Source organism: Macrobrachium nipponense, chromosome 7 (genome assembly GCF_015104395.2).
Source record: "Macrobrachium nipponense isolate FS-2020 chromosome 7, ASM1510439v2, whole genome shotgun sequence".
Classification (NCBI taxonomy): Eukaryota; Metazoa; Arthropoda; class Malacostraca; order Decapoda; family Palaemonidae; genus Macrobrachium; species Macrobrachium nipponense.
The window spans coordinates 48983586-48995946 of NC_061109.1; the positions used below are offsets into that span (position 1 = coordinate 48983586).

At 49.7% G+C, this 12361-nt stretch overlaps 1 protein-coding gene across 1 annotated transcript in view; it reads right to left on the reverse strand.

Moving 5' to 3' along the window:
• LOC135217300 (GATOR2 complex protein MIOS-A-like) overlaps positions 1-12361 on the reverse strand; it is a 189681-nt gene extending 177320 nt beyond the window's left edge. The window contains 2 exon segments of the mRNA XM_064253066.1: positions 1780-1919; positions 12234-12361. Coding sequence (XP_064109136.1) covers positions 1780-1906 — 127 coding nt within the window. The 5' untranslated portion in view covers positions 1907-1919; positions 12234-12361.

Consider the following 12361-nt stretch of genomic DNA (forward strand, 5'->3'; position numbering starts at 1 on the left):
TTACATATATTGAACAGGCCTACAATTTACGCATAAGGAATGACTATCGTGTCATAGGGTGTACTCATCCTTTTCTTGCATTGTTGGCAAAGACGATACGTTGTTGAACTTCCGCTCGTCGTTTTCTGTGATGTCGTGGCCGAGGATGCAGTAGTCGTTGTCGTAGCCTGTGTTGTTTCTTCCTTTGCAGAATCAATGTCTAATGACAAGGTATTAAGAGCAATCCAACCGTAATCCAAAGGGATGCGTAATTCGTCACCAAAATCAATCAAATCAAAGGTGCAAATGAAGGCCCATGGCAAGACCAAAAAAAGGATTGTTCGCTGTGGATACATCTGTACTCCACGCGAACGATAAGTGATTGACGTGAGAGGGCAGGTGTGACCGGCCAGTGAGGCAGGGCTACTAGCGGTGGGCTGGTAACTAGGTAACGAGGGCGTTTGCCAGGATTATTGGCAACACTGATACGTTTATTTTCCAACCAAGATTTGGTAAACTTTTTAATAAATGATGGTTCGGGCTGGTAAGTGACCAGGGCTAGTTCAGGTGTTCAGGGGGTGTATTGCAATAGAGAGAATTACAAGGATTAGGATGTCTCAGACTTATTAGTCCATCTGAGGAGACATCATGTGTTCACTAATCTCTTGGAGCAGGTTTTACAATTCATTCACAGTGTCCTAATGATTCTCTCTGGCTCTCTTTTTAACTATTCCACACTATTGTTGTTTACAATTTCTGGTGGCAGTTTATTCCATGTCACATATCTTGTATGTAAATAAGTTCCCACAATGGAATGTGTTGTATCTTTTCAGTTCTAGTTTCCAACCATTATTTCTTGTCTGGTTTTCATTTAACATAACTAGATTACTGTCTACTTTTGTTATGCCTTTCAGTATTTTGAATGTTTCTATTAGTTGTCGTCGCAATCATCGTGTTTCTAAGCCATACATGTTCAGGCACTCTAACTGTCTTTGGTTTGTTTATTTGTGTTTGTTTCTATAGTGTTTTTTCATTGCATGTAACCTGTGGTTCTTCAGCAACAGGACCAACAGCTTTACATGACTTCCGAACCACATCGAGTGAACTTCTATCACCAGAAATGCACATCTCTAATCCCTCAGTGGAATGCCCAAGAATCGAACTCGCGGCCACCGAGGTGGCAGGCCGAGACCATACTGATCACACCACTGAGGCATCATCTTAGGTAACCTATTTGCCTGATGGATGGAATTAACTTTGTGGCTCTTGGTCATTTCTAGCGCCTAGCTGGATCCGGTTAAATCGCAGATGAAAGCAAGGAATCTTGTGAGATCTGGCAATGTGTGCGTATATCAGGTGAAGAGTGGTCAAGGACCATGCACCCAGTGTTGGTGACCAAAACTGTACTACATATTCATGTTAAAGTCTAACTATTGAAGTGCAGAGCTGCAGCATCATTTCCTCGTTTCTGTATTTGAACTGACTCTTTGTTTTCCACTTCCACTAGTTTCTGTGCCTTTTTTTCAGCTTTTATGAGAGAGAGAGAGAGAGAGAGAGAGAGAGAGAGAGAGAGAATAATTTTAGCTACTTAAAAATATTGAGAAAATTTCAATTCAATAATCTATTATTTCAACTCTCTAAATATTCAGTACATATTATTCAACTGTGAATAATTTTAACTCCTCACATTCTTCAATATCACTTTATCGTTTGTGAGCTTCAAGTTGAGTGAGGACTTCAGTATACGTAGCCTTCTTTTCTTTGCACACACACCTATTTCCTTCAAAATTATTTACTTACGAGGTAATTCAACGACATCTGTTGGAGATATTTCTTGGACCTGATAAAGCTGAAGGTCTGATCCCCAAGTGAGAAACTGGTCATCAGCCAGTGGAGACCACTGTACATCCACCCTCACACTACTCATGTTATATCATTACCTGAAAACATAAAAAATTTTTATACTGACAAATAAGTATGAATACATTCATACGTACAATATTATGTAAAATAACAATTTTTGGAAGTACGTAAAATGATATTGTTATGATACAATAAAGTTTTATACATACTTACCTGGCAGATATATACTTAGCTATTAGACTCCATCGTCCGACAGAAATTCAAATTTCGCGCACACACTACAGGTAGGTCAGGTGATCTACCGACCTGCCGCTGGGTGGCAGGAATAGGAACCATTCCCGTTTTCTATCAGATTTTCTCTATCATCTGTCTCCTGAGGGGAGATTGGGTGGGCAATTAATTGTATATATCTGCCAGGTAAGTATGTATAAAACTTTATTGTATCATAACAATATATAATACATTCAACTTACCTGTCAGATATATACTTAGCTGATTCACACCATTGGTGGTGGGTAAGAGACAACTAATTACTGAATAGACAGGTAAACAACATACGTACTTTGTAGGTAATAAATAAATAAAACCTTGGTTCTTACTTGTTTAGGCGGAAGATTCCATGGCTAATGCCTAGGAATCTGTTTCGCCTCAAGAGCCTCAGCGAGGATGTGACCTATGGCTAAGAGTTCTTGTGGGTCTGTCGATGGGGTCTTATCCACTTACTCGATAGAGCCTGATGGCCTTTGTCAATGGGGTCCTATCCACTTACATGACAATACACCTATGCCTAGTGGCATAATTAAGGAGCACAACACCGATCCCGATCACCTGATCCTAACACGAGGGTTAGTGTTACTTAAATTGAAAAGTTATCCCCAAACTCCTTTCAAACAACCCAAAGAAAAAAACACGACGTTAAATAAAATTTAACTCACTAGTTAAGGATCAGTATCGGCTCCCTATCCCAGCAACGTATCCGCAGACACGTATCAACCAAGAGAGAAGGATCTCTCGTAGGTTATCTTGACATCCTTCGTGTAATGGAAAGTCAACACAGAGTTGCATCTCCCATATGTGACAGCTAATATGTCCTTTATGACATATTTTTATGGAAAGAACAAGAATTCGCAAAAGCTTGTACTTCATGCGCTTTTAATTCTCAGCTGTTTGAAGGAATCATCAAGGCAGTTATCAAGTGCTTTGGAGATCACAATTATCTCAAAGAAGGCCAGGGCGTTCTTTGATATAGATCTCTTCTGGATGAAGCCTGGAGCCTGGCTGGCGCTTCGCGCCTGGATGTCGCCTGGCTGGCACCTAGAGCCTGGCTGGCGCCTCGTGCCTGGCTGGCACCTTGCGCCTGATTGGCGCCTTGCGTCTGGCTAGTGCCTCGCGCCTGGCTGGCGCATTACTCTCAGCTGGCACTTCTGGTGCCTGGTACTTGGCTGGAGCCTGGCGCTTTCTGGCGCCTGGCTGGCGCTTCTGACGCTTGGCGCCCGGCTGGCTCCTCCCCACTTGCTGGAGCTTCGAGCTTGGCTGGAGTCTCGCGCCTGGCTGGCGCCTCACGCATCTCTAATTTCCTTAAATAGGAATTTAGTCTTCCTTTCTTCCTCATTCATATCTACACATTCATTACAGGTGTTAATTATAGAGCATTCATTCTCCCTACACCGCTTGCAAACAGTGTGAGGGTCTATCGAAGCTTTCGGTAGCCTCACCACACAACCCTCATTCACACATCTTCTAACCGCATAGTTAGAGTCCGACATTTTGAGAAAAATCCAAATCCAAATCCAAATAACAGTCCACAAAAGCATATGCCCAACCAAAGATCCAATACGTCACCAAATAAGACAGTCTAGAAGATCAACGGCGATGAAACACGAAAATCAAGTCAGGAGGAACCAACAACAATGTTGATGGTACCGGCGACAGAGAAAATCTGATTAGAAAACGGGAATGGTTCCTATTCCTGCCACCCAGCGGCAGGGCGGTAGATCACCTGACCTACTTGTAGTATGTGCTGCGAAATTCGAATTTCTGTAGGGGACGACGGAGTCTATAGGGGTCTTGAGGGTCAGATCCCTGTCTGATGACTCTCGGAGTGGCTCGAAGGGACTTCGAGTCAGACTCCTAAGGATGAGAGTCACATCCCACCCCGGGGGCCTGAGTTCCCTGGGTGGGCAAGACCTATCGAAGCTCCTCATCAGAAGGGAGATCTCGAACGAGTTCGAGGTATCCACTCCCCTCAGCTTCAGGACTAGGGCCAAGGCGGCCCTGTATCCTTTGACTGTGGGGACGGAGAGGAGCTTCTCTCGGCGAAGAAAAACGAGGAAATCTGCTACCTGCTGAAGAGTGGCTCTGAGAGGAGATAGACCCTGTCTACGACACCAACCACAGAAGACGGCCCACTTTCCCTGGTACACAGCTGCAGAGGACTTCTGATGTACCCAGCCATCTCTGTTGCTGCTCGGCAAGAAAAGCCTCTCGCTCGCAAGAGATGGTGGATAACAGCCAGCTGTGAAGATGAAGGGACTGGACTGAATGGTGGTACCGTTCTACGTGTGGCTGGCACAGGTGGTTGTGCCAAGGGGGAATCTCTCTCGGTGGTTCTGCAAGCACAGCCAGCAGGTCCGGATACCGAATGGCATGAGGCCATTTGGGAGCCACCAGGATCATCCGGAGATTCGGGGTGACAAGCGCTCTGCTGATCACCTTGCGAATCAGACAGAACGGGGGAAAGGCGTAGACAAAGAGGTTGTCCCACGGGTGTTGAAGAGCATCCTCTGCAGCTGCCCATGGGTCAGGTACAACCAAGTAGAAAACCTGTTGTGCCGGGTGGTGAACAGATCTACGACTGGATGCCCCCACAGGTTGAAGAGCCTTTCCGCCACGTCTGTGTGTAGGGACCATTTGGTCCCTATCACCTGATCCCGATGGCTGAGCTTGTCTGCTACTAGATTCCTCTTCCCTGGAATGTAGCAGGCTGACAGCTCTACTGAGTGAGCCACGGCCCACTCGTGCACCTGCAACGTCAACTGGTGCAATGGGAGGGACACTTGGCCCCCCTGTTTGTTGACGTATGCCACTACTGTGGTGTTGTCGCACATCAACACCACTGAGTGTCCCATCAGACGGTCCTGGAACTCTTGGAGAGCGAGAAACACTGCCTTGAGCTTCAGTACGTTGATGTGAAGGTGCTTGTCGTGATGATCCCACACGCCTGCAGTCAGCAACTCCTCCAGGTGTGTGCCCCATCCCTCGGTTGACGCGTCTGAAAACAGCAACATCTCCGGGGGGGGGGGGGGGGGAAGTGCGGAGAGGCACTCCTCTTACGAGGTTCCTGTCGTCCAGCCACCAGGCTAGGTCCTGCCTCACCTCCTCCGTGAGGGACACGGGGAAGTACGGTGGGTCTCTTGCCTGTGACCAACTCTCCTTTAGCCTCCACTGGAGAGACCGCAGGGGAAGACACCCGTGAGGGACTAACTTCTCGAGTGACGACAGGTGGCCGATCACGACCTGCCACCGCTGAGCTGGCTGTTCCTGCCGAGACAGGAACTGGTCAGCTGCCTCCCTGAATCTGCTGATCCACGAGTCTGCGGGGAAGACTCGCCCTGCTACCATATCGATCAGCATACCCAGGTACTTCATCCTCTGCTTGGGCTCGAGATCTGATTTCTCGAAGTTTACCACGATCCCCAGATTGCGGCAGAACTCGAGGAGCCGATCCCTGTTCTGGACTAACCAGTCGTTGAGATACCTCAGAAGACGTATCCCTAACGAGTGGGCCCAAGCAGACACCAGAGTGAATACTCGCGTTAACACCTGTGGGTCGGTTGAGAGACCGAAGCAAAGTGCCCTGAATTAGTAAACCGTCCTGTCGAGGATGAAACGGAGGTACTTCCTGGAGGATTGATGAACGGGTATCTGGAAATACGCTTCCTTCAAGTCCACCGAAAGCATGAAGTCGTTCTACCTGATGGAGTCGAGCACGGAGCGTGCCGTCTCCATCGTGAACCGAAACTGGCGAACAAATTGGTTTAGGGGAGCGAGATCTATCACCGGGCGCCAGCCCCCCGAAGACTTCTCCACCAGGAAAAGATGGCTGTAGAAGCCTGGTGACCGATCCCTGACGATCTCTACAGCTCCTTTGCTCAGCATGGCTTGGACTTCCTGCCGAAGTGCTACGTCCTTGGATGAACCGGAAACGTAAGTCTGAAGGTGGACCGGGCTGGAGGTGAGGGGTGGCCAAGACTCGAAGGGTAGTAGATACCCCTCCCAAAGGACGTCTACTATCCAGGTCTCTGCTCCGTAGTTGCCAGGCACTCCCCCCACTTCCGGCAGCATGTGAGGGGGAACGCCGTCCCTAGCGTTTCCCACCTCTCTTCGACTTCTTCTTCCCAGCTCCCCCTCGTGAGAAGGAGGGCTGGGAGGACGGCTGGTGACGGTCGCTCCTTGAAGAAGTCGAAGGCAGAGTCTTTCCTCTGGGCTTCGACAATGTGATCGTCTTGGCCGCAGAGGAAGCGTTAGCCAAACTCTTGGGCTTGGCCGCAGTAGCTTGAGGCTGACCAGCCGCCTCGAGACTGCCTGGTGGACTAGACGGTCACTGTCGTCAGTGCGCCGTTATTCCACCGCAGCGTCCACCATCTCTCCTGGGAAGAGAGAGAAGGAACTCCGCACCGGTCCGTTGCGAAGACCCAGAGCCGCCTCACGCCCAGCCGCCCTGGTCATTCGGGTGAGGACTGCGTCCCTACGCCGAAGAACCAGGTTGGCCCACAGGTTTGCCGTCTGGTGGGCTAGGTAGGAGATGGCTCTACCTCCAGACTGGCAAAGCCGGGTCCCCTTCAGGAGTGATGTTTCCCGAGGAGGCCGCGACCTTAGACACTGTGAGGGACCACAGGTCTAGCCAGGAGACTGCTAGGAATGCCGCCATGGTGGTCAATTCCAAGGCAAGTGCCTCTTGCTGCGAGAACCATAGGTTCTCCAACAGGCGCTGCTGCAGACACACCTGTTTGGGAGGCAGGGGGTCCTCCAATGGCACGTAGAATCTCATCTGAGGCAGGGGAAGTAGCTTGGACAACCTGCTAGACCGTAGCGAACCCTCCTGTCCGGAGACGAGAGTGTCCACCTGGCCCAGCACCGAGTCAGCCAGAGCAGATCGCGGCAGACCCACCGTCGTCCTGGGTTCCTTCTTAGGACCCCAGAACAACTCGAGCCTGGACGTAGGCTCAGCAGGCAGGAGCTGCGATCCTTCCCCAAGGTCGTTGTGCTGACGAAACAGTGCAATAACCTCAGAAAACGACCTCTGGATCTCGGGAGTGACTGCATCCTGCGGAGACGGACACTCAAGTCCCTCCACCAAGAACACCTCCCGAGATCCTCCTCCTTCAGAAGGAGGAACCTCAACAGACCCCTCCCGGTCTCCTCCGGCGACTTGCGCGTACAATCTGGTTGGTCCTAAGACCGTGCCAGGTTTGTAGGGCATCGTGGTGGAACCGTGACGATCACTCCGGTTTGCCTCGCTCTTCCCGGTGTATCCCGAGGAAGTTGAAGGGATCGGAGAGGAAGACCTGACGCTTCCCCCTCGCTCACCGGCAGGACTAGTGTGCTTGGGGGGCTGCAGGCGATCGCCAACCCGCGGTGGCGATCGAGCTGCAGGCCTGGTCGCGCGGCTCTCCGGGGGAGAGCAGCTGGACCAAGAACAGCGGCTCCGGTCCTGAGCATCAGAAGAGCTGCTGCTGGTCCCCCTACCCGTCCGGTCCCGGTGGGAACGGCGGTCAGGGACCAGCAGAGTCCGCTGTCGCGATGGGAGCGGGGCCTGTCCTCACGGCGCGTCATGCCGCTGGGCCAGTCCCAGCGACCAAGGGGTTCTCTTTTTTGCCTCAGCCCATGGCCGGTCTGGGACCATCACGTCAACCCTCGGTACCAGAGGATCGCCTAGAGAGCGATCGCTGGTCTGGCGGGAGTCACCTGAGCAGCTCTCACCAGTCTTCCGCTCCGTGCCTAAGTCCTGGCACCGAGCAAACTCGGAAGCCCGAGCTTTGGCTGCCCAGTCACCCGCGGGCGACCGTACACCCAATACCTCTCGTGAACGAGAGGGAGAGACGGAACCTGATGCAGCAGCAGAGCCCCTAGCACCAGGTGAGGAGGTACCGTTGTTAGCCGGTATCCCTCTGGTCCCCGTCTTCTTCTTTCTTGCGGAAGGAGAGACGGGCCCCACTCCCGAAGGAGCAGGAGGACCAACAGAAAACCCCCCCGTCACACTGGAGACTTCTTAGGGGGGGGGAGGAGGCGGCCTTCTTCTTCCTCGGCTGTGAAGCCTTGGAAGTCGAAGGGGAAGAGGCAGCAGCAGACGATGACGAAGACAATGAAGACGACGACAACATCTTCCTCCTCTTCCTCTTCTTCTTCGTCAGCTTCCTCAGGACAGTCGTCAGGTCCTCCATCCAGGAAGGAGCCGGGGCAGTTGCCGAAGCAACACGGCCCGGCTGCACCTGTCCGGAAGTAGTACCTGCGACTGGAGCAGCAACACCACGGGCAGGAACGACATCAACAGGGGTTGGTCCAGGGACGGCAGGTACGGCAGGAACGGCAGGTGCGGCTCTTCTGGGGCTGAGGCGAGAGCGGCGAACTCGGGCGGCGGTGTCACGACCCTCCTCGGTACGCCTGGTAACGGCACCTGGACAGCAGCTGAAGGAGTTACCATGGTCATGTGTTGGGTATAGACCAGATGAGGGGAGGGTGGCATACCCCGGAGTCGACACGGTGCTGGTAGTGGTGGTTACTGGACCGTGGGTTACCGGTCCAGAGCCACTCACCAGGTGATACAACAGCCCCCAAACACTCTGTGTTCCCTGGAGTCCCAGCGAGAACCAAACCTGACCGAAGTCGTCCCGCGGCAGGCACACCTGAGGAGGCAAAGGTCAGGTTTGTAGGGGGGTTCCCCCTCGCCCGGGGGTGGGGGACAAGTCCCACCCCGAGCAAACGGAAGACCCCGAATACAACTGGATGTCGGGGTATCTCGCCCCCTCCTCCACGCTCGACCGATCGGGCGAAGAGAAGGAGCTAGAAACCCCCCCCGAAGGGGGAGGAGCCATACGTGGGAGCTGAGACGGAGGGAGGAAAGAAGACAACGTGTCCGTGACCAGGGGAGTAGCCGGAGAACCCTCCGATGACTCCCTGGCAGGCTTACGTTGTTTCTTCCTCTCCTCATATCGCGCCCACTGCTCCTCCGACCACATACAACACAAATCACAAGGCTCAGTGCAAGAGCATTCGCGCCCCCATCGCCGAGCACATAAATCATGAGGATCTACCTCGATAAAGGAGCAGAAGGCCCCACACTTACCGCCCTCCACACCAGGGCACAGTCTGCGGCTGATGGGGGGGAGTGGGGAACTCTCCAGCTCACGAGAATCCATAATCACAGAATAATTACAAAAATCACAAGTACTTACGGGATTTTCACACAAGCACACTAGAAATAGAAGGCAAACCAAAGTTTTAAAGGTGCGAAGCATGCGACGATGGCGGGCAGAGAGAAGTGGAGACCACATCTGTCACCCAGCACGGCCGAAAGCAAAGTGATTCTTCACCTCCCAGTTGTGCGGTGTACTGACTGTCGGACAAGCAGTTAACTACCAAACTCCCTTGTTCGAAGCTTACGACCGGTTCCAGCTGCCGCATGTTATATTCCCATTGTTAAAGGACCGACACTTTGTATTATGTATCGGAACATCCAAGGGTGCCGCCCTCCGAAGTGAGAGGAGATCCCCCAACATCAGCAGCGCACGCCCATCCTTCTACCTTCTTCCAATAGTAAGTGAAAGGAAGAAGGAGAAGAGAAATTACCATAACAACAAAACACGGACAAACCTTGAAGTTCCCTTGGTAATTCCCAAGCGTTAGCGTAATTTCTGGATCAATACATGTCCCGTTACAGGATCAATGTCACTTACATTAAACACATGTCTCATCCTCACGATAAATACATATCTTGTCCTCAAGCAGGTCTGAGCCAGTGTTAAAGGGCGAAAGAATGTAAATATGTTGGCATACCTTAGCCGCCGGCTCTTGACACAAGTAGAGGGGCGGTTACAAAGGCTATCACAAAAAGTGGGTTTGTATATTAATTGAAAAACCAAGGACAAACCTTTGTTTAGTATTAATATCAAACACCGTATATGCATAATTATTTAGGGTAAAAAACCGCATGGTACAGGGGTGGACTACCTATGTACGATCAATAGTATGTACAACCCCAAAAAAAGTACATTATAACGCGTCCTGACATCGGAGATGGGCATCAGACGTGACTTGTTGTTGGTGAGAAACGGAGCTAAAGACCTCTACTCCGGTGTCAGGACGCGTTATAATGTACTTTTCTTAGGGTTGTACACATTGATCGTACATGGTCCACCCCTGTACCATGCGGTTTTTTACCCTAAATAAAAAAAAAATAAACCAAAAGGATCCCACCAGGGAAAAAAGATTAACGACCAGTCAGCCGGAGCTCACAAACAAACGTCTTCCTCAGAAGACGCCCAAAAGTAAAGTGGAGTGTTTACATCCGGGCAGGCTAGCCTGCCCCACGGTAGTTACTGCCTAACCGCCTTGTTCAAGATTTAACGGCCGTAATTCCAGCTATGCCGAAAGTATATTCCTATTGTTAAAGGACCGAAAGGTTTGTATTACGTATCGGAACAATTACATTTTATTAGCTAGACTAACGTATTTTTTCCACTACCTACTTTGGATATATTGTGGTTAGGTCTAATTGCTGTTAGGCTACATAGTGCAATTAACTACCTACCTACCTAACTCTGGGTTCGTAATCCCCTCTAATAAAATACTCTGTTTTTCACAAGGAAGTCTGTCCCCCCAAAGCAACTGTGAACTTACAAGATGGGAGGCTGCTGATAGTATAGCTATCCCCTCAAATTACGACTGGTTGCATTAAACTATGGTAAGAAATAGCAAGCTACATGAAACAAAGGATAGGCCTGAGCAGTCAGAAAAACACATGGTTCACATGTTTAGCAGGAATGATTACAGTACTATTAGTATCTACCCAACTGCTATAGGATACATTACAGCACTTAGGTACACTTGATATGAAATTAGGAATGTGCATAGACCTAGGACTAGCCCTACAGATGCAGAACCTTTCTAGTTACAGTAGATTCACATCAACCGTGCATGTGATGTCTAGGACAGTCCCTCACAATGCTCCTGACTCCTGATTGGCTGCTGATAAGCCAATCGTGGAGCTGAAAACTCTCAGTCTCTCTCAAGAGTTCACATAGGTAAGCAGGATGTCTGCCAAGACACGGGGTCAGGTCGGTCAAATTTTGGTTAATATTTTGAGATTTCGGGAAATACTCTATGGTACTACTGGTAGACCCCTAAGGTCATTTCAACGTAAGGTTTGCCTAATTACCCATAATTAAAACATTTCTACATTGACTGAGGCTATAGTAGTAGATTCACATCCCCGGGCACCTGATGTCTAGGCCAGTCCCTTACGACGCTCCTGATTGGCTGCTGATCAGCCAATCACAGGGCGGGAATCACAAGGTCTCTCTCGAGAGTTCACATAGGCATGATCTAGATACGTTCCACTCTCTTGAGAGATACTAGGTAAGTCTTTCAAAAGTATCCCTCAGGAGAGGTGGAACATACATCCTACCTACCTATGTGAACTCTCAAGAGAGACTGAGATTTTCCAGCCCTGTGATTGGCTTATCAACAGCCAATCAGGAGCATCGTAAGGAACTGGGCTAGACATCAAATAGTACACGGGTGATGTGAATCTACTAGTATACTAGCTACTAGGCTAGTAGGTAGCCCTAGTATTAGGCTATACCTATAGCTACAAGGTTAGGCCTGTTCACAAAAGCCTTGGTGAATAGGCTAAGATACCTACTATGCTAGGTACCGACTACCTACTAGCTAGGTAGGTACTTACCTAGCTAGCCCTATAGGCTAGGTACCTGCACAATAAATGATACCGGTGAGAGTAATAGGGCTAGGCTAAACCCATTTTAATGTAAACTTAAACCGAAACAGAGGCCTTCTGAAATTACTTGAATTAGTAACAGCCACGGTACAAAAGCCTTAGGCCTAACGACGGATTGCTGGCCCTTTGCACCGGTAGGTACCTAGGTAGTACCTACCTACCTAGTAGGTATAGGTCTACAACCTAGCTAGGTACAGGCTACAGTAAACTAAGGACCGAACTCGTTTAGGTTTAGGTAGCTTAAACCCCCATAATCGGTTTGCTTAGGAAAATAACATAAAATATAAGTAATTTCCCAAGGTATTTTGAGGTCCTAAAGGTTAAATAAATTTCTTGGTTGGTATAAATGGAAAATTACAAATTCTGGCATACTTACTGTAGAGTAATCCTGTCAAGTGAGCGGACGGGGACCACAATAAGATCAGCTGAGCAACAAAAACAAACGTAAGGAACGTTCCCAATAATGATAATAATAATGTTTACTATATCTTCAGAAATGACAGT